Source organism: Dromiciops gliroides, chromosome 1 (genome assembly GCF_019393635.1).
Source record: "Dromiciops gliroides isolate mDroGli1 chromosome 1, mDroGli1.pri, whole genome shotgun sequence".
NCBI classification, from domain to species: domain Eukaryota; kingdom Metazoa; phylum Chordata; class Mammalia; order Microbiotheria; family Microbiotheriidae; genus Dromiciops; species Dromiciops gliroides.
Genome location: NC_057861.1, coordinates 501,817,121 through 501,840,338, shown reverse-complemented (window position 1 = coordinate 501,840,338; position 23,218 = coordinate 501,817,121). Strand labels below are relative to the sequence as shown.

Sequence of the window (23,218 nt, the reverse complement as noted above, 5' to 3'; positions counted from 1 at the left end):
CTGCACCACCTAGCTGCTCCCAGTGTTGATTATTGAAAGGAGAAAAACCAGGAACTGGAAAAGGTCATTCCCTGGCATAGAAGCAGCCATTAAGCCTGAAACCCTCTCTTATCCCCTCTATTCAGAGCCCCCATAGGCCTAAGGGAAACCTGTCTTTCTAATGAAAATCAGACATAAAAGAAACTAGTTGGCGGGGAAAAGAAACCAGACCACAGCTTCCAGTCTACTCGCCCAACCAAAGCTCCCTCATCTGGATGTGCCTTAGCTTAGCAACATCCTTTCTCTCTTTCTCTCTTTCTTTCTTTTCTTCCTTCCTTCCTTCCTTCCTTCCTTCCTTCCTTCCTTCCTTCCTTCCTTCCTTCCTTCCTTCCTTCCTTTCTTTCTTTTCTTTCTTTCTTTTCTTTCTTTCTTTCTTTCTTTCTTTCTTTCTTTCTTTCTTTCAGTTTTCAACCTTTGTTTAGATAAGATTTCCAATTTCAAATTTTTCTCCCCTCTTCCCCTAGACAGCAGGTAATCTGATATAGGTTATATATATATAATAACATTAAACATATTTCTGCATTAGTCATCAACATAATTTCTAAACTTAACCAAAACATATTTTCATACACTAGACCTTCTATGACCAAGGCTACAAACAATGGAGCCAAGCCAGGGCAAAAATTTGTGTGATCTCTAGAGTTTGAAAATTTGCCTCCTCTACTGGGGGTAACTCTCCACCTATCCACCAGGTGATTTGTACTTTTACCATGACACACATATACATGGATTCATAATGAAATAGATATGTCCTTGCTGGAGAGTAGATATTTTTTCCCCATTGGCATTTATCCTTAATTCAATTTCATCTTCTTAGGTTCAGTTCATTTATTTTTATGCCTTTAAAGATCTTTTTTTTTTAATTCCAATTTCGTTCTTCCCAACATAGTCATTCTCCTTCCCAACTTCACATCAGCTATAAATCTGCATGCAGGTTTTCAAATTAGGTGAAAAAAAAAATCAACAGTAGGCTAAGGCAGTTACAAAACCACAAAATCTAGTCTGATTCTTATGAGGCTGACATGGGAAAAGAGAAAGGAGGGACATTCCTAATTTTTTTTTTCCAAAGAGCACCAGAGAAAGGCAAATATGAAGGGCATATTCTGTACCTTCAGTCCCAAGGTTAACAGCCCTCATCGGGCTGGAATTCTTTAGTATCAATGAATAACTCCCCCTTGATGGTAAGAAACAGTAGAGAGAGGGGGCAGCTAGTTAGTACAGTGGATAAAGCACAGGCCCTGGATTCAGGAGGACCTGAGTTCAAATCCAGCCTCAGACATTTGACACTTACTAGCTATGTGACCCTGGGCAAGTCACTTAACCTTCATTGCCCTGCCCCCCCCCCCAAAAAATAGTAGAGAGAGAGAAAGTAGGGAGAGAAAAAGTAGGGAAGAGATTGGATCCAAAGCCACCGCCTGGATAAGCCTCATCTCCTTGGGGATTTAGGATGAGTGGAGATGACTGGTTATCTAATCTATTACCCCTCCCCTTGCTGGTTAAGGTAGCCCTAAAGACAAACAGGGAGCAGCTGGGTGGTGTAGTGGATGGAGAAATCAATGGGTTTGGATTCAGGAAAACTTGAGTTCTAAAATCCAGCCTCAGGTGCAGCTAGGTGATACAGTGGATAGAGCACTGGCCCTGGATTCAGCAGTACCTGAGTTCAAATGTGACCTCAGACACTTGACACTTACTAGCTGTATGACCCTGGGCAAGTCACTTAACCCCAATTGCCTCTCTTTAAAAAAAAAAAAGAAAATAAAATCCAGCCTCAGACACTAACTTGCCCTGGGCAAGATTGCCTCACTTCCTCAACTGTAAAATGAGGACACATAGGAGAAGGAAATGGCAAACACTCCAGTATCTTTGCCAAGAAAACTCATGAAACTCCATGGACCTGTCACCAAGAGTTGACACAACTGAACAGAAAGAGGAAAAGGAGATGTAGGAGAAAAAAAATCTCAAGGAATTATAGCAGCTGCTATCCATCATCCAATCAATGCCTGTGCACACTACCAGTGAACTGTTTAGAGATGTTAGCTCCTCCCTACCCCATTCTCCTTCTGCAAAGACTGATTTGAAGTCCAAAGATGTGGGTTTGAATCCTTGCTTCCTACCTATGTGCCCTGGAGCATGTCAACCATTTCCTCCCTCTCTGCCTCAGTTTCCTCATCTGTCAAAAGGGGAATAATGCCCTGCTTTGCTTTACAGGGTTGTGGAGGATCTAATGAGATGATGGGATATGAAAGCCCTTTGAAGAAATATATGTTGATTGTCCCCCCCTCCCTTTTTTTTCTTCCCTGTCCACCACTTTTAGAAATAGTGATTTAGGGGGGCAGCTAGGTGGTACAGTGGATAAAGCACAGGCCCTGGATTCAGAAGGCCCTGAATTCAAATCCGGCCTCAGACATTTAACACTTACTAGCTGTGTGACCCTGGGGCAAGTCACTTAACCCCAACTGCCTCACTAAAAAAAAAAAAATTAATAATGCACATTGCTTACATATGAACATTGTATAGCTAGGGAAACTGAGGCCCTCAGTGGTTAAGTGACTTATCCAAAGTCACACAGTAAGCCAGTTGAAAGACAAGGACTCCAATTCAACTCATGAGTCCTAACAACAAGTTCAATACTGTTACAACCTTGACCTTTATTATGTTTTTTTTTTTTTGAGGGGGGCAGGAAGACTAGATATAGACTCGTCTTCCTGTCCTCTATTCACCCTCAATTTACCTAGACTGTCTGTTGGAGCTGGGTTGTACCGGTAAGGCCCATATAGTATTAGTTATGGGCTAAAGAGAAAGACTGGTTTTATTGACAATATGGTAGTAGAAGTTAGGTGAATTTTATCTTGAACCACCCATAGCTTTCTCACTATCCACTCACTCCTCAATTCTGGGTCATGTCTTCCCCATCCCCTTCCCCCATCACACTTTTGCTGGAATTGTTCTCTCCAAGGTCATCAATGACCTCCTATAATCATCAAATCCAATCTCTTCTTCTCCATTCTCATCTTCCTCAACCTCAATGCAATTAGCTGTAGAACTTTTTGACAAGTCACCCCTTAGTTTCCTCATCTGTAAAGTACAAAATGAGGGAGGTCCAAAGAAAATCTGAAGGTCAAAGTGGCCCACAAACTTGATAAGAGTCAGCAGCCGCCGCCCCCCCCCAAAAAGTAATAAGATCTTGGGCTGCCTTAAAAGAGGCAAAGATTCCAGGAATAAGGAGGTAACTGTCACTCTGTATTCTGCTCTAGTCGGACTACTTCTGGGGTATTGTGTTCAGTTCAGGCCACCAGAGCTTAGAAAGAGCATTTGATGAGGTCTTGGCTGGGGGGTGGAGGAAGGGGTGCAGTATTTGAGGGGCTATCACATGGAAGACAAGTTGTACTTGCTCTGTTTGGCTGTAAAGACAAAACCATGAGCAGAAGAAGTAAATCGAGGCTTGAGGTGAGAAAAGGCTTCCTTCACAATTGGATCTATCTAAAAGTACAATGGGGGTAACATAGGTAGAGTGGGTTCCGTCTCCTTGGAAATCTTTAAGCAGAGATCTCTCATGAGGATGTTACAGTAAGGATTCCTTTGATTTGAACTAGATGGCCAGTCACTTTCAACTCTAAAATTTCTGTGATTTGGCAACTAGACAATCTCTATTCTATGTTCACTTCCAGCTCCAAGTTTAAATTGCCTTTTTTTAAAAACATTGCTCACCTCTCCTCCCGTGGCTCTGTCAGCAACTCTGGTTTTTATTCTCTTTTTCCTCTATCTCCATTACTGATTCTCTTTCTCCTCCAATCCCTTTAATAGAGACATTCTGTGGGGTCTTGTCCTCAGCCTTATTCACTTCTCTTCTCTATTTTGTACTCTTTTCCCTTGGCAATCTTGGTCCTAACCTGTTTTCTGAGCCCCCAGAGCTTGCATTTCCAACTGTCTGTTAGACATTTCCATCTAATTGGTTTGCTAAACTGAGATCAAACATGTCCAAAATGACACTCATCTACTTCACCAAATAGCTGCTCTACTTGGATTCCCTGGATCTATTGATGATCTATGTGACCATTGTCATAGTACCAGTCACCCAGACCTGAATGTTCAGTCATCCTTGACAATTCTTTCTGACTAATCCCTCCTATCTAGTAATCAGTTGCCAAATCCTAGTGAGTCTATCTCTACAAAAATTTCTCTCATCAGTCCCACTTTTTCTATTCACACTGCCACCATCTTAGTCTAGACCCTCATAACCTTTTGACCATACTTTTGGAGTAGCAAACTAATGTCCAGGCCTCTATAGTCTGACTCCTCAACTCATCTTTCACAACACCACCAGACTCATCTTCCTAATGGATAGGATTCCCCATTCCCCAACAGATAGAGAAAAAGTCCAATCTCAAGGATCTTTACATTCTGGTCTCAACCTACCTTTTCAAGCTTATTTTCCAATCATTGCCAGCCATCAATTTCTACTCTCATCCTGGATCAATCTCCTCACTTTCTCACCATATATTCTCCTGCCTCAACCTTTTTGCTCCTAATCCTTCCTTCACTAAGAATACCCTTAGTCCTCCTATTTGTTCTTCAAACAAATATGTATATGCTACAAGTTCAAGTAAAATTCAGCACTATCATTCAGAATGACTTTTTGAAATAATTGTTGGATTGGTTCTATTCTTTGGACATTGAATGGTTTTTACATTGTTGGAATAGACTAGATAATGTACAGTATTGTTCATATACATCACCAATAATGATTCAGAAAAAAATAGAGAAATCTTCTGCTAAGTGTTCAGGAATGTAAGTTTAAAAAAAAATTATACTTGGTTAAGATTCAACTATTTAGGGGCAGCTGGGAGGCACAGTGGATAGAGTACCGGCCCTGGAGTCAGGAGTACCTAAGTTCAAATCCGGCCTCAGACACTTAACACTTACTAGCTGTGTGACCCTGGGCAAGTCACTTAACCCCAATTGCCTCACTAAAAAAAAAAGAAAAGAAAAGAAAAAAAAAGATTCAACTATTTAAACAAATTCATACTACGGCTTAATAAAATATATTGTGTAATATTTAATAAAAATTAATACATAAAATAAACTTTCTACACTATGCAAATCCTTAAAACTTTTTTTTTTAGGGCAATAAGGGTTAAGTGACTTGCCCAGGGTCACACAGCTAGTAAGTGTTAAGTGTCTGGGGCCGGATTTGAACTCAGGTACTCCTGAATCCAGGGCCAGTGCTTTATCCACTGCGCCACCTAGCTGCCCCCTAAAACTTTTTTTTTTTAAATGCTAAACATTCTATTCATTCAAGCCTTGCTCCAGTCTCAACTCTTCAAGGAATCTTTCCATTCTCAGAGCTCCTCTAGGAGGTAGGTTAAGTCTGAAGCTTGCATTCTAGCCTTTGTGCACATGTTATCCTGCAGTGTTCTCTAATTATTTCATATGCATGAGTCTTACCTCCCCATTAGACTATGAAACTTCCCTTGTCCTATCCCACTCTCCTCATTAGACCAAGGTTATGTCTCTCTTTCCTCTTCATCACTCCCAAACCTCTTTCTAAAAGTACCAAGGAGGAGGCACTCCTGTGGCACCTTTCTTTCATTGGAGCTATAGTACCCATGGGTCTCATCTTGGCTTCCCATCCTTCCTAGCTCTCCTCATTGGAGATAAGAAGATGGTTCTTTCCTATGAAGTCAAAATCTCTCTCTCTCTCTCTCTCTCTCTCTCTCTCTCTCTCTCTCTCTCTCTCTCTCTCTCTCTGTCTCATTCTCTGTCTCTTTTTCTCTGTGTCTCTCTCTCTGTCTCTTCCTCTCTCTCTCTCTGTCTGTCTTTCTGTCTCTGTCTCTATCTCTGTCTCTCTCTGTCTCTCTCACATACACACACACACATACACACCCATACCCTTCCCTCTGACCAGGATGCTCTCTCCCCCCTAGCCCAGGCATATGTATGAGGAAGTAAGAATGGTTCCCTCCTTGCACTAGCCTCTCACCATCATGATATATGTACTCATAAATTCAGCCAAGAATTCTCGCATCATGTCTCCCCGCAAAGCTTCTTGCATGCGCTGCATCATGTCGCTAGATGTTTGTAGTCTCCTTAAAGGTTGGCTTCTGGGTTGAATGCTGGAGAAGCAGAGAGAGAATGAGGAGAAATTAGGTCCAGATCCTTGGATTGGTGCTCTTTGCCCTCTCAGACTGTCTTTTAAGCTCTTTTCCTGTCCTTCGCTCACCAGGTTAAAGCTTAACCTCCCCCCCCCCCGCCCCCAACTTAGTTACTCCCCCTACTCATGCCTGGGGCTCTCTTCCTGGGACAAGCTAGTGGGAGAATGGATCCAGCTCTCTGTCTAGCATAGTCTGTAGAAAGAATAATAAATAGTTCATGAAACAAATAAAAGACAGACAGCTCCTAGAGCTTAGTCAGAATTTACCTCCCTCCTGTTTGCATATCATAGTGCTAGAGTAAGGAGGAAAAGTTCTAGTTAAACTCATTTGATAGAGGGGAAGGATAAGATGCAGGACAGTGCAGTGGCACAGTGGATAGAGTACTGGGCCTGTAGTCAGGAAGATTCACCTTCCTGAGTTCAATCTGGCCTCAGACACTGACTGTGGGAACACTTAACCCTTGTTTGCCTCAGTTTTCTTATCTGTAAAATGAACTGGAAAAGGAAATGGTAAGCCACTCCAGTATCTTTGGCAAGAAAACCCCAAATTGGAGGGGACAGAGCAAAGATGGCGAAGGAAAGGCAGTGAGTCGCTCGAGCTCTCCCCAAGACCCCTCCAAATACCTTCAAATAATGCCATAAGACAATTCCTGGAGCAGCAGAACCCACAAAAAGACAAGGTGAGGGGGCAGCTAGGTGGCGCAGTGAATAGAGCACTGGCCCTGGAGTCAGGAGGACCTGAGTTCAGGTCTGGCCTCAGACACTTGACACTACCTGTGTGACCCTGGGCAAGTCACTTAAACCCAATTGCCTCACCAAAAAAAAAAAAAAAAGAAGAAGAAGAACAAGGTGAAATATTTTTTCCAGCAAAAGACAACTTAGAAGGTTGTCAGGAAAGGTCTGTTGTACCAGAGTGAGAATGGAGTACAGTCCAGCACAGGCTACGCCAACACACACCCAGCCCCAGAAAATCAGGTGCAGGTCTCAGGAGCCTCTGAATGAGCAGCAACAGCAACTGCTTCTGGAACTCTTAGCCCTTAGATGGTAAGGGGGCCAGAAGGAGATTACAGGGTTTCTTTGCTAGCACCAAGGCAGGACTATGTTGTTTTTCCCATACTTGGATCCAGGTCACAGTCTAGAGTGGCAGTCCTAGGCCAGGGAGGAACACAAGCACACCAGAGCTAGTAGCCACAGTGGAGCAGGACTCAGTTCATAGTTCCAGAAAAGCAGACCTGTAGTTGCTTGGAGACCAGAGCACAGGCCAGGAGAGTAATAAACATAGTTCTCCTTAAATCATACCACCTTAGGAGAACTAAAAACTTACAAATTCCTAAAAATATCTCTGAAAACAGCTGTGTGGCAGCTTTTTTCTAATGCAAAGAATTTGAAATTGAGGTGATACCCATCAATTGGGGAATGGCTAAACAAATTCTGAGATGTGATTACGATGGAACACTATTGTGCTATAAGAAATGATGAGCAGGTCAAAGGATATGAACAGGAAGTTTTCTGATGAAGAAATAAAAGCTATTTATTGTCATATGAAAAATGCTCTAAATCATTACTGATTAGAGAAATGCAAATTAAAACAACTCTGAGGTACCACTTGACACCTATCAGATTGACTAATATGACAAAAAAGGAAAATAATAAATGTTAGAGAAGTTGTGGAAAAATTGGAACACTAATGCATTGTTGGTGGAGCTGTGAACTGATCTAACCATTCTGGAGAGCAATTTGGAACTATGCTCAAAGCTGTGACCCTTTGACCCTTTGACCCAGCAATACCACTACTAGGTCTGTATCCCAAAGAGATCATAAAAAAGGGAAAGGGATCCACATGTACAAAAATATTTATAGCTGTTCTTTTTGTGGTGGCAAGGAATTGGAAATTGAGGGGATGCCCATCAATTGGGGAATGGCTGAACAAGTTGTGGTATATGAATATAATGGAATACTATTGTGCTGTAAGAAACAATGAGCAGGCAGATTTCAGAGAAACCTGGAAGGACTTACAGGAACTGATGCTAAGTGAAGAGAGCAGAACCAGGAGAACATTGTACACAGTATCAACAATATTGTGTATTGATCAACTATGATGGACTTGACTCTTCTCAGCAATACAATGGTCCAAGATAGTTCTAAAGGACTCATGATGGAAAACACTCTCCAAATCCAGGGGAAAAAAAAAAAGAACTATGGAATTTAGATGCAGATTGAACCATACTATCTCTATTTTGTTTTTGTTTTTGTTTTTTGAGGTTTTTCCTTTTTGTTCTGATTCTTCTTGCACAGCATGACTAATGCAGAAATATGTTTAATGTGATTGTACATATATAACCTATATCAGATTGCTATCTGTCTTGGGGAGGGGGGAGAAAAATTGAAAATAGAAATCTCATAAAAACAAATGTTGAGGGGCAGCTAGGTGGCACAGTGGATAGAGCACCGGCCCTGGAGTCAGGAGTACCTGAGTTCAAATCTGGCCTCAGACACTTAACACTTACTAGCTGTGTGACCTTGGGCAAGTCACTTATCCCCAATTGCCTCACCTAAAAAAAAATGTTGAAAACTATCTCTACATGTAACTGAAAAATAATTTTAAAAAATACTTTTATGGGAAAAAAAAGAAATTATGAACAAGATGCTCTCAGAAAAACCAGGAAAGACTTACATGAGCTGATGCAAAGTGAAATGTACTATATACAAAGTAACAGCAATTGTAAGATGATCAGCTATGAAAGAATTTGCTATTCTCAGCAATACAATGATCCAAGACTCTGAAGGATTTATGATGAAAAATGCAATCCATCTCCACAGAAAGAACTGACGGTGTCTGAATACAGATTAGAGCATAATTTTTTTAGTTTGTTTTTCTCAAGCTTTGTCTGTTTTCTTTGACAACTTGACTAATATGGAAATGTTTTGCATGACTACACATGTATAACTTATATTGAATAACTTGCCTTCTTAAGGGGGGAAGAGAGGAAGGAAGAGAATTTGGAGTACAAAGTTTTAAAAATGGATGTTAGAATTGTTTTTACATGTAATTGGGGAGAAATAAAAATCTAAATAAATGAAAAAGACAAAAAATGAAAATGGAAAAAACACACAAAATGGGGTCACAGAGAGTCAGAGATGGTCGAAATGGATAAACAAAGATAAGACTGAGGAGAAAGTCTGGAGGCAGCTAAGCAAAAGTAGGGAAGCAAAACGTCAAATGATATGGGGGAGACACAGGAGGGGAAAAAGTCGGGGAGGATCAGACCTCAAAATAATGGGCTTTATGTTTGTAAGCAAAAATTTGGTGCCAACCTCTGTGCATGTGAGTGTTCTCTGCAATCAGTGATGAACTTCACAAACCTTGACACACTGTGAAAATATCACTGAGATGACTAAGTGTCAAAAGACTGGAGCAACAGTTCAAAAAGCTGTGTTCTGTAAACAGCCCAGCCTTTCCACAGAGAGACATCATGTACCTAACTAAGGTGGTCAAGTGAGATACCAATCTTAATCTCAATTATCCATATAAGAATAGATTAAAGAGCAAGAGGACAGATCATCGAAAAGTGGCTACTAACCCAAAGATCATTTGTACTTGGCTTTGATAAGTGTTTGTTCTCACAAGTGAATGTGAGGATGGGAATATCAGACAATATAATCATGTTGAGAGAAGGCAAAGGGAAGGGGGTATCAGGGATCATAAGTGATCTGGATGAAAAGACCTGAACTGAATAGCAAATTTGACTTTCAAATACAAGACCTTAGAGAACCATAAAAATTGGAGCTGGGGGACATACCTGGGGTCATGCAGTGGACAACTGTCTTGTGTCTGAGGCCAGGTTTTGGCTGGGATCCCCCTGGGTCCCGGGGTGATGCTTTGTCCACTGTGTCACTTAGCTAGGTGATGACATCTTTAGGGTTAAATTGAGGGGTGAAGGGAATTCGCTGGGGGAGGGGGAAAGGCAGAGGTGAAATCCTACATGAAAGAAACAGGAAAAGGCTTATGGAGTGGGGGAAGAGATGGGAGAGGAGCAGGGCAGTAAATGCATTTTACACTCATCAGAAAAGGCTCAAAGACCTTAAACTCATCACATCTGCTGCAAGGAGGGACTAACAGACACACCCAACTGGGTGGAGTAATTGTTTAATCTGGGCAGCAAATGAGCCTAACACACATCAGAATTGGCTCAAAGACCTTAATCTCATTAGAATTGGCTCAAGGAGGGGCAGCTAGGTGGCGCAGTGGATAGAGCACCAGCCCTGGAGTCAGGAGTACCTGAGTTCAAATCCAGCCTCAGACACTTGACACTTACTAGCTGTGTGACCCTGGGCAAGTCACTTAACCCCCATTGCCCTGCAAAAAAAAAAAATTTGGCTCTAGGAGGTAATAATGTACACACTCAACTGGGTGGAATAATCTCTCTAACCCTGAAGGAAAATAGGAGGGGAAGGGGATAAAGAGAGAGGGGCAAAAGAAGGAAGGGCAGAGTTGGGGAGGGGACAGACAGAAGCAAATCCCTTTTGAAGAGTGATAGGATGAAAGAAGATGGATAATAGAATAAATATCATGGGGAAGGGAATAGGATGGAAGGAAAACAGTTAACAATAGTAATCATGAAAAAGAGAAAAGGGGGAAAAATTGTACAAAAAATATTTATAGCAACTCTTGGTGGAGGTTAAGAATTGAGAATTCCCATCAATTGAGGAATGATGGGAAAAGCTGTGCTATATGATTGTAGTGGAATGGATGATCCCTGAAAAAACTGGAAAGACTAATGAACATCGATGTATAGTGAAGTGAGCAGAGCTGGGAGGACATTGTGCGTAGTGACAGCAGTATTGTTCAGTGAGCAATTGTGAATGACTTAACTGCTCTCAGCAGTGCAATGATCCAAGACAATCCCAAGGAACTAATGAGGAAGCTTACTATGCACCCCCATAGAAATAACTGATTAAAAGAACACTTGTGGATCGCACATATATAACCTGGTTGCAATCTTGTGGAGGGGGGAGGAAAGGGAGGGAGGGAGGGTAAAAAATTTGGAACTCTAAATCTTATGAAAATGAATGTTGAAAAGTATCCTTAAATGTAACTGGAAAATAAATTAAATGTTTGTTGCTAAAAAAAATTTTAAAAATTAAAAGTGATCTGGAGATCCATGAGGAAGAAAAGGTGAAGCATCAAGAGACTAACGTGAGGGGGTAGATTTAGGGGGTCAATTAGGTGGTGCAGTGGATAAAACACTGGCCCTGGATTGAGGAGGCCCTGAGTTCAAACCCTACCTCAGACACTTGACACTAGCTGTGTTCACTTAACTCATTGCCTTGCAAAAATAAACAAATAAACAGATAAATAGATAAATAGACAAATGAATGAGTGAACAAACAAACAAATAAATAAAAGGATTAGTGAATGAATAAATAAAAAATAAATAAATGAAATGAATGAATGAATAAATAAATAAATGAAGAGACTAATGTGACTTCCTAAATCTAACAAGTCTCTGACAGGACAGCTAGGTGGCCCAGTGGATAGAGCACCAGCCCTGGAGTCAGGAGGACCTGAGTTCAAATCCGAACTTTGACACATAATGTACTAGCTGTGTGACCCTGGGCAAGTCACTTAACCCCAATTGCCTCACTTAAAAAAAAATAAAAGTATATTCTATCATGAATTCAGGATCTTTTTGCCTTTCTCCTTTCCTCCAGAGATAATCCTGAGAAAATAGCAAATAGGGTTAGGAGTGGGTTGGAAATTCCCTTCCTCCACCCCCAAGAGCCACCTAACAGCAGAAGCCATCACAGTTTTCTTTTCCCACATGGCCCAGGAGAGGAGTTCTTGGGCAATGCTAGTTAGAGGGAGGGTGAGGATTTCCTAGGCAGAGTGAACCTAGAATCTAACCTTCTAGCCAGAAAACAGAGATGTCTGGCACAGTGTCAGCCTCAGAGATTGCTTCACAAAAAACCTCAAGTCTGAATGTCTGGGGATCCAAGAAGGCAATACAATCAAGGGGATCTTCTCAAGCTCTCCCTTAGAGAGCCCACATAACGCCCGATTGCTGGACCATATAGGGACAAGGGACTGAAAGCCCCAACGCAAAGACGTTTTTTGTATGTGTGTATATATGTATGCATGTATGTATTATGTATGTATATACACACACGTGTGTATGCATGTATGAGTATATACATGTGAGAGAGAGAGAGAGAGAGAGAGATTTGGATGGTGCAGGTCTGATGTGTAGAAATTTGTCTCTCTCAGAGAATCACGTGGGTTTCCTTTCTAAGAAAGATTAAGTCCTCATGATTTCTGTGAAACAACAGAGGGATTCACTGAAACATCAGGGAGTTTCCCTTAGGGGAGGGGGAGAGGTCCAAACTACAGGATAACATGATGAGTCTGGTGGGGGATCTGTAGGATTTTATGGGAAAGCAGGACTCACTGGAGAAGGAGAGGAGTATTAATTACTTATGGACAATTTCAAACCCCTTTATAAGTTTTCTGCATTTGTTTATGGGCTCCTCTAAGTTCATCATATCTTCTTCATTTCTTTTGGGGTGAGATCAAAGCTACTCTGTATCTGTTTGTTATCCTGAGTGTAACTTGTATGGGAAGTGATGACCTTTTTACCCATATCTACAAGATTGAGACACAAGCTATGTTCAGCTAATTCCCAGAATAAATTCCGAGTAGGAGCAATACAAGCCAAAGAGAAAGTGATGCTTATAGGACTGCCTCCAAGACTAGACCTTGTCCATGTGAGCCAAGAGCTCAGGATTCTGGGTCATGGGTTACAAAATTATTTTCATCTGTGCTAATTTCTACCTCCTGCTACCAGTCTGGTCTCCATCCAAGATCTGGAGAGTCTCCAAGTGTGAAAAGAAGCAACTTTCTCTTTGACCTCCCCTCCTCCTGCTGTGCCTGTCCCTTTAGGAAAGAGGAAGAGGAAGAGGAAAGTCGACAAGGAGTGGACTGCCATCTCTTGCTGTGACATCTTCTGCCTAATCTTCAGGCTTCAGAGGAAATAATAGTAGTGAAACAAGACCTCCTACGTGGTCCTGTGCCTTGCATCTCATGATATACTTGTGTCTCTTGACTGATCTCTAGTTTCCTCTCTGAAGAGGAGTGTCAATTTCTGCTCAGTGATGAGCATTCTCACACCTGATCATATCAAGCACATCCCAGTGGTTCTGAAGTCCTATAGGTCATTTTCCAAACTCCATTCCTCATCTCTCACCACCCAATTCTTTATTCCCATCCCCCTCAACTGTCCTACCCCAAAGTCTCAACCAAGTGCCACCCATTCCTTCCATACTTTGCCTTCTGAAATGCCTGTTCCATAGGCAACAAAATTCCCTTCATTCTCAATCTTTTCATCTTTTAGCAATCAATGAAACCTGGATCTCCTTTAATGACACAGCCTCCCTGGCCACTCTCTCCAGTACTAGCTGTACCTTTGACCATTGCCCCCAGCTCATTGGTCAAAGAGGGGGAATTAGAATATTTCTTGTTCCCCATCGCCAGGTTCTCCCCCTTCCTCCATCACTCAGTAACCTCACCTCCTTTGAATTTCTTTTTTTTTTCTTTTTTTTTTCTTTGTGAGGCAACTGGGGTTAGGTGACTTGCCCAGGGTCACACAGCTAGTAAATGTTAAGTATCTGAGGCCAGATTTGAACTCAGGTACTCCTGAATCCAGGGCCGGTGCTCTATCCACTGCGCCACCTAGCTGCCCCCCTACCTCCTTTGAATTTCATGCTATTCATGGCAACCCCCAAAAAATCCTGGGAGCTGTCATCTGCAGGGCACTCACCTTATTTCCTCAATGAGTTTGGTACCTGGCTCAAATTTTTTCTCTCCTTCCCAATTCCTGCCTTTAAGATTCTGTCTCAGACCCCCTAACCACCCAGTTCCCAAAACAACTCACTTCCCATGAGCTGTTTCTCCACCCTACCTCAATCACACACAAAGATGGTCATATTCTTGAACTTGCCATCACCCCACAGATGCCCTACCTGCATATTCAAGAATTCTTAAATCCCCTTATCTGACCATAATCTATTTTCTTTCCACCTCTCTTTGTCTTCTTTTACTAAACCTTACTCTTTGTCCACTCTATGACTTCCAATCCCTTAACCCCTTAGTTCTCTCCCAGTCCATCTCTCCTGCACTAGACAGTCTTCTCTTTTCTCTATATTGACTTCTTGGTCAACCATTTCAATTCTATACTGTCCTCTTCTCTTGAGTCCCCAGGCCCCTCAGATCTTCAATTGCACCCTGCCAAACCTCAGCCTTGGATGATCCTCACCATCTGCCATCTTCTCTCCTACATGCTGCTGAAGAAAGGTGGAAAAAACCATGTAACCATTCTGACTGGGTCCCCTACACATTTATGTACACAACCTCAACAAGGCCCCCCACTGCTGCTAGGCAATTCTTCTATATCTGCATGATCATCTCACTATCTCACTTTCCGCTGTGCCTCTTTTAAAATATAAAATGAAATAAAATTTTTTTAAAATAAATCAAATAAATCAAATATTTTTTAAAATTAGTTCACGGGGCAGCTAGGTGGCACATTGGTAAAGCACCGGTCCTGGATTCAGGAGGATCTGAGTTCAAATCTGACCTCAGACACTTAACACTTACTAGCTGTGTGACCCTGGGCAAGTCACTTAACCCTCATTGCCCTGAAAAAAAAGAAAAAGAAAAATTAATTCACTATAAGCTCCCCTCTTCTCTCTTTTTCTTCATATCACTCAGATACCTTCTGCCACGATCTCCTTCACCCCTATCTCACACAGTGAAGTGACCTTACTCCTTACAAGACCCATTCTCCTACCTGCATAAGTGATCCCCATCCTATCTCCTTCAAAAAGATTGCCCCCTGTTATCCCCTACTCTGTCATTTGTTTTCCACCTCTCTCTATTTACTAATTCATTTCCTATTGCCTATCGACATAAATGACCATGTCTCTCCCATCCTCAAAAAACCCTCACTTGGACCTTCCATCTCCACTATCATCATTCCATATCTCTCCTTCACTTTGTGACTAAACATCTTGAAAAAACTGTACATAATAAGTGCCTCCACTTTCTCTCCTCTCACTCACTTCTTAACCGCTTGCAATCTAGCTTCTGACTTCATCATCGCACCAAAACTTCTCTCCAAAGTTTCCAGTGATCTCTTAATTGCCAAATCCAATGGTCTTTTCTCAGTTTTCATTCTTCTTGACTTCTCTGCGGCTTTTGACACCGTTGATCACTCTTTCCTCCTTGATACTCTCTTCTCTTTAGATTTTCAAAACACCATTTTCTCCTGGCCCTCCTCCTACCTAACACTCCATTCCTTCTCAGTCTCCTTTGCTGGATCCTCTTCCAGATCACTCCTTCTAACCCTTCCACAGGATGCTATCTCTGGATGCCCATGAAAAAAGAGAGGATGTTAAATCCTTTGAAAAATTTCCTCTAAGTGAAGTGGAGAAAGCACCAGCCTTGGATTCAGGAAGACTTGAGTTCAAATCCAGCCTCAGACAATTGACACTTACTAGCTGTGTGACCCTGGGCAAGTCATGTAACCCTCATTGCCCCACCAAAAAAAAAAAAAAGAAAAAAAGAAAAATTCCCTCTAAAAACATTGAGAAACTATCAGTAACTACATGACTTCTTTCTGGTTTCTACATTATCTTTATGGAACTAAAGCACATGTTTATCAAGGGCATCCTTGAAGCACTGAGTTGGTTTTCACACAGGATATTCTAGACCAGACCACATCTTTACAGTCACACAATTGCCCAAAAGGTACAAACAATAGAAAATTCCAAGGAGCTCATTTATTGCTGGACTAAATAAAAAACTATTCGACTCAATAGAATGAAATTCTGCCTTAAAGGCTAGTAGCCTCTGACAAAGTGTCTCCCATGGTTAAAATGGTTAAAATCATACATATTTCCTTAATAGATGGAATGGGGACAGCCAGGTGGTACAGTGGATAAAGCATTGGCCCTGGATTCAGGAGGACCTCAGTTCAAATCTGGCCTCAGACACTTGACACTTACTAGTTGTGGGACCCTGGGCAAGTTATTTAACCCTCATTGCCCCTCAGAAAAAAGAGTTTTTAAAAAATGCACAAAGATGAGTCTTCTTGACTCCAGGCCATGTGTTCTATCTACTTTAACACCTAGTTGCCCTATCTTAGTCGTAAGGATAGATACCTATGATTTCATTGGCAGAGGGAACTCCAAGGTCATGAAACTCCATGTACCAATGAATGCCAGCACTTTCTGGGTAATTTAAAGAATCTTTGAGTATTGCCTAGGACACAGAGGTTAAGAGACTTGTCCAGGGTCACACAACCAGTATATGGCTTCAAAGGTGAGACTTGAACTCAGGCCTTTTTCAGCTTTGAAGCCAGTTCTCTATCTATGACCTCTCATGGGCCTATAGAACTGGCCTATTGGTATATAAATCTTAGAAGATCATTGCAAAAGGGCAAAGAGCTGGGCCCAAAATTCAATATCAAGAGAAAGGGGAGTTGGATGGCATCTGGGGAATTGTGCAATGTTTTTAATGTTTCCAACTTCCTCTCTGAAACAAGGGCCCACCTTCGTAACAATAATATTCTTCCAGTAAGGCTGCATTGCTATGAATCATGGAATATGGTGTCCAAAAAATTGAAGCTGAAATGCAAAGAATTGAATAAAATGCAGGTGGTAGGAGGGAATTATTGGCTGTGACCTTAGATGAACTGTAAAAATGAAAGGGCATAAACCATCAAAGAAACACATTACTCGAAGAGGATGCAGGCCAGCCATGCATCATGAGCAGGGCATGACCGACAGACAGTCGAGTAGACAAGCATTTATTTTATTAAGTATCTACTATACTATGTATCACTGTCCATACAAAGAAAGGCAGAACACAAACACGCAGAGAGGCTGCATTGGTATTCGTGAAATGGCATGATGTTTCCCCCTAGAGAAGTTTATGGGAGGGCATGAGCAAGAGCCCCATTTGATGAGCTTGAGGTCTATAATCTATACAGTGGGGGTGGGGATGGGGGTTACTGACATCAGTGAAATGGATGATCCACTCAAGTTCTAAAGAATAGAGTCAGGCACTGAGGATGATAAAGCCAAAATGAAGCACAGATCCCATCCTTGAGAAGTTTATAAAACAATAGAGGAAATAAGATATGAAACAGGTCCTCTAGGTGACATGCTGGAGTCAGAAGGACTTCAGTTCAAATCTTACATCAGACACTAGCTTTGTGACCGTGGGCAAGTCACTTAATTCCCCACCTTCCTTTTTGCCTCAGTTTCTTCATCTGTAAAATGTGCTGGAGATAATAATGGCAAACCACTCTGATATCTTTGTCAAGAAGATCCCAAATGGGGTCATGAAGAATAAGACACAATTAATAAAGAAAAATAGCTACCATAAAACATGAATAACTATTATACAACTTGTAAGAAAATGTGGCAAGGGGGGGGCAGCTAGGTGGTGCAGTAGATAAAACACCAACCCTGGATTCAGGAGGACCTGAGTTCAAATTTGGCCTCAGACACTTGAAACTTACTAGCTATGTGACCCTGGGCAAGTCACTTAACCCTCATTGCCTCACCCAAAAAAAAAAAAGAAACGTGGCAAGGGAGCAAGCAATTTTAGATGGCGATCATCTCTAGTTTTTAGCAAAGTTTCTGATCAAGCCTGATATGTCTATTTTTTTTTTTTTTTGCAGAGCAATGAGGGTTAAAGTGACTTGCCCAGGGTCACACAGCTGGTAGGTGTCAAGTGTCTGAGGCCGGATTTGAACTCAGGTCCTCCTGAATCCAGGGCCGGTGCTTTATCCACTGCACCACCTAGCTGCCTCCCTGATATGTTTATTCTTGAGGAGAGGAATGAGGGTTGGGGGAAGGCCAGATGCCAGTAACTTTAGGTGGGTTTTGATCCAATTGAATGGTCAGCCCCAAAGACCAGTCCCTAATGGCTTGTTGTAATCTTGGAAGGAGGTATTTTCTGGAGGAACCGAGGGAGCCAGGTTTGGCCCTGTGCTATTTTCATCAACCAGCTAGACAAAGGCATCAATTATACCCTTATCAAATTGGAAGGTGGTAAATTAAGAACCATACAAAAGTAAAATGTGCTGCCTCAGAAGGTATTCCCTCCACCCCCTTGGAGATCTTCAAGAGAAGTCAACATATACTGTTCTTTCATGCTGTGGTGGTGGGGATCCTAGTACATGTATGAGTTGGCCTAGATGCCTCTGGGGCAAATTTCCAACTTGGAGATTCTGTGATTTCTGGAGGGAATCTGAGATCTCCTGGAGGGATAGCTTTTGAGTTGAGCCTTTAAGGAAAAGGGTGGCTATTCACCTATAATAGTAGGGAGCTTAAGAAATAGTTGTTGAACTGAATTTTACTTGAAGAAGAGGGATAGGTTTTGAGGTGATGAAGAGTTCACTTTTGGACTTGAGTTTGAAGGGTCAATTGGACATCTCTTCCTCCATAAAATGAGGGACCTTGACTGATGACATCTGGGGTCTTTTCATTTATAATCTTAACAGCCTACATCTTCTGCAGGCCTCAGTCTTTCTCATCTGTGCAATAAGTTTTCTAGAGGACAACTCTTCCAGGAGACCACTAGACTTTTTTTTTTTCTAATAAAAGTATTTTATTATTTTCAAGTTACATGTAGAGATAGTTTTCAGCATTTGTTTATATAAGATTTCCACTTTCAAATTTTTCTCCCACCCTCCCCTAGACAGCAGGTAATCTGATATAGGTTTTATATATATATATAAAATAATATTAAACATATTTCTGCATTAGTCATGTTACAAGAGAAGAATCAGAGCAAAAAAGGAAAAACCTCATAAAAGGAAAGAAATAGTATGGTTCAATCAGCAGCCATATTCCACAGTTCTTTTTTCCCCCTGGATTTGGAGAGCCTTTTCCATTATGAGTCCTTCGGAATTTTCTTGTACTATTGGATTGGTGAGAAGAATCTAGTCTATCACGATTGATTAACACATAATGTGGATGATACTGTGTATAATGTTCTTCTGGTTCTGCTCATCTCACTCATCATCAGTTCATGCAAGTCCTTCCAGGTTTCTCTGAACTCCTCCTGCTCATTGTTTCTTACAGCACAATAGAATTCCACCACATTCACATACCACAACTTGTTCAGCCATTCCCCAGTTGATGGGCAACCCCTCAGTTTCCAATTCCTTGCCACCACAAAAAGAACAGTTATAAATATTTTTGTACATGTGGGTCCTTTTCCCTTTTTTATGATCTCTTTGGGGAAAAGACCCAAAAGGACCACTAGACTTTTGCTCAAAGATGGGTAATGGGCCAATGGTAGGATGGAGATGGAAGTCATAGCTAGAGATTAAAATTTGGGGTCATCTGTACAAAGGAGATCATCAAAGATTTAGAGAGAAGATGAGGCCACCCATGCTACCCAAGGAGAAAATGGGGAGCCACACACAGAATTTAGCAACCAGCTGAATAACTAACCACTTAACATCATCTATGAGCTCAAAAACAAGTTTCTACTGAACCCTTCTGTGTACCTACCCCCTGCTATTCTTTAGGAAAGATAACTGAAAGGAGAGCTCTATTCCTTACCTGAGGGCACTCATGGTCTGGTTGGAGAAAGGAGATTCATACCCAGTGAAGAGATACTACAGAAATTCAGTTCAAAACCATGTGACCAAGCTAACCACTCAATGAAAGTGGGGGAACAGGGAATAAGGAAGAGGAAAATTATGAAAGAAAGGTTAACATGGGCCGTTCCTCTCAGGGAAGGTTAAAATTCAGGGACTGGTGTCACATAGAACAGTGATCATAATAACAGCTCACATTGGAGGCAGCTAGATAGAGCTAGATAGAGCTAGATAGGCAGTAGATAGAGCACCAGCCCTGAATTCAGGAGGACCTGAATTCAAATCCAGTCTCAGACACTTGACACTTGATAGCTGTGTGACCCTTGGCAAGTCACTTAACTCTCATTGCCCCGCAAAAAAGAAAAATAATAATAATAGCTCCCATTTCTATGTTGCTTTAAGGTTTGCAAAACACTTTACATATATTATCTTATTTGATCTTCACAACGGCCTTAGGAGGTAGCCTCATACTATTATTCCCATTTTACAGAAGAGCATGGATGTCGAGGCTGAGGAAGGTTAAATGAATTGCCCAGGGTCACACAGCTAGTGTCTGAAGCAGGATTTGAACTGGGGTCTTCTTGACTCCAAGTCCAGTGATCTATCCACTAAACCACCTAGCTAATGAGCCATTATGAAAAGTACCCTTCTTCATACTTCCCCATGCAGCTCTATTCTTCCTGAGTTCCTCTCAAATCGATGAAAAGTGAAGAGGGAAGGAGAGGAAAAAGGGAAGATGAGGGGCAATAAAGAGACTTACCGTCTTTGTGGAGAGGTGGACTCCATAACGTACCCACTTCTATCCTGCAAGGATAGAAACAAAAGAACAATAACAACAAGTTGGGAGCCTGTGGAGAGTCCCTGCACTACTTCATTTCCATCCCACCCTCGGATCATTGTCCATCTTTGAGCAAAAGTCTAGTGGTCTCCTCGGGGAATTGTCTTCTAGGAAACTTATTGCACAGATGAGAAAGACTAAGGCCTGCAGAAGATCAGGATTGACATTCCCAAGCTCCCTACGGCTTCATGATGGTCACTCACTCCCCCTCCCTTCTAAATTCTCTACCAGCCTCCAAACATATACATTCACATTGTACTCCAGATGCTTTTCCTAGGTTCTCCACAAGCTTCATCCCCTCAGCTATCCTGACCAGACACAGGCCTAATGCAATTGCCTTGGGAATTCACCCCAAAAAGGGATGTAAAGGAGGGGAGGGAACAGAGTAGACCTCTTGGGACTGCAATCAGCTAATGGGAAATGATTGCAGGGTTTGGTCTGTGGGGTTAGGGGTTGAAGGAGATTAGTTTCCCTCATTGTCTTCCCCATCCATGGGCCAGGAAATCCTCTGTTTAATATAGCACCAATCTCTCTTGCTGCTAAACTGCTAAATCTTCAATCTCCCTTCCTTTCCCCTTTCCCCACCAGTAAGCTAGCAGGGCTGGACAGCAATCTTGAGAACTCATTTAATCTATGCCCCTGCCTCAAGACCATATCACCTTCCCCTCTTCCTTTTGATGTGGTTGATTATGTTAATAGTTTTCCTAATGTGGAACCAGTCCTGCATTCCTGGTATAAATCCCACCTGGTCATAGTGTATTATCCTGGTGATCACTTGCTTATCTCCTTGCTAATAACCTTCCCCTCTTCCTAAAGAGCTGTAATCCACTATTTTCCTCCCAAACCTGCCAGGACAGAGGACCCACCTCCCCACTCCTTCTCCAAGACTTGCCTAATTCTCTTTTGTTTGTTTGTTTGTTTGTTTTTTGTGGGGCAATGGGGGTTAAGTGACTTGCCCAGGGTCACACAGCTAGTAAGTGTCAAGTGTCTGAGGTCAGATTTGAATTCAGGTACTCCTGAATCCAGGGCCAGTGCTTTATCCACTGCGCCACCTAGCTGCCTCCTTGCCTAATTCTCTTAAACTGTGCAGTGAAAACATACCCCTAAAACTCTGGGCCCAAATCCCCTCCTTCCTTAGTACCACTAGTCCACTACAGGCTATTCTAAGAGAAGTCCCCCCTTTAAGAAGAATTCCCTTTTCCTAACCTAACCTCATCCTGTCCAGATCATTACCCCCCTCAAAATCATAACTCCTCAGAGACAGGATATTTATGGCTTCAGTCATCTTGTTCATGCCTGAACAATTCCCATACCCCTTTTTTTCTACAGATACAGGGGGCCAGAGGACTGGAAATTCTGGTTACCTACCCTTTAATAATAATACCTCAGGGGGCAGCTAGGTGGCACAGTGGATAGAGCACCGGTCCTGGAGTCAGGAGGACTTGAGTTCAAATCCAGCCTCAGACACTTAACTAGCTGTGTGACCCTGGGCAAGTCACTTAACCCCAATTGCCTCACTAAAAAAAAAAATAAATAATAATAATAATACCTCACACTTGTAGAAACTTCATACTTTCCAAACCACTGTCACATCTATTATTTCATCTAATCCTTATGATAACGCTGCGAGGTAAGTAGATTACTAGCCCCATTTTACAGATAGCAACACAGAGGTTAAGTTTTTCAATCAGTAAAAGGTCTAGAACCCAAACCTCCTGTTTCCTCAGAAATTATCTTTCCACCATCCCTCACAGTTGTCTGAATCCTCACTATTTTTGTGTACTTAAGAAAGAATTATTTTCTTTTCATTTAAAAAAAAAACCACCCACATCTGGTAGACATAATGGAGAGATAACTATAGTTTGCTTCTGTTTATACACCCCATTTACCCCCATATACAAGGGACACACAGGTCCTGCAAGAGATATCTAAGTCAAACAGCCCTCACTCACCTTCTGGCCCTGGCTTATCCCATAAGCCTGGGCTCTCTGCCAGTTCAGTTCCAGCCTGCCAATTTTATGTTCTCACTTCTCATACAGAGAAACTCTGGTACCCCCAGAACTGTATCTTCCATAGAGAGGACTCTCCCTTGGTGTGCCTATGGTTCTTAGGCTCAGGAAGCCAGAGCAGGCTCCGTCTTTCCTGTCTCCTGTCCCCTTTCCAAGCTTGCCCAAGGTCCAGTGTCTCCCAGACACAAAAAGAGGAGGGAGACCCTGTCCTTGCTTGCTGCCTCTCTGGGGGAGAGGTCAGCAGGACAAAGGTATTAATAGCTGCTCATGAGACACATTAAAACACAGGGGAGCCAAAATAACATGGCTCTAGGACTTAGCACTGGCTGTTCCACTTTCTCCCCGAAGAGGGGGTCCAGGTACTGTGAAAACCCAAATGCCAAGGGAAACAGTTTCCCTTACCTCCCTTTGTGAGGTCAGTCTCCTAGCCCATGCTTGTGCTGAGGTCACAGAATCACAGCATTTGAGCCATCAGGGACCTCAGAGGTCAAGACCGTGTCACACAGAA

The 23,218-nt window shown here is 42.1% G+C and overlaps 1 protein-coding gene across 1 annotated transcript in view; it reads right to left on the bottom strand.

The window, feature by feature from the left end:
* The window catches only part of AQP7 (aquaporin 7), a 30,783-nt gene extending 7,812 nt beyond the window's left edge, over positions 1-22,971 (bottom strand). The window contains exons 1-3 of the mRNA XM_043976608.1: positions 22,654-22,971; positions 20,624-20,667; positions 6,020-6,152 (exon numbers count right to left, since the gene is read on the bottom strand). Of these exons, the coding sequence (XP_043832543.1) occupies positions 6,020-6,152; positions 20,624-20,649 (159 nt within the window). The 5' untranslated portion in view covers positions 20,650-20,667; positions 22,654-22,971. The remainder of the gene's footprint in view (positions 1-6,019; positions 6,153-20,623; positions 20,668-22,653) is intronic.
* Positions 22,972-23,218: the final 247 nt, after the last annotated feature.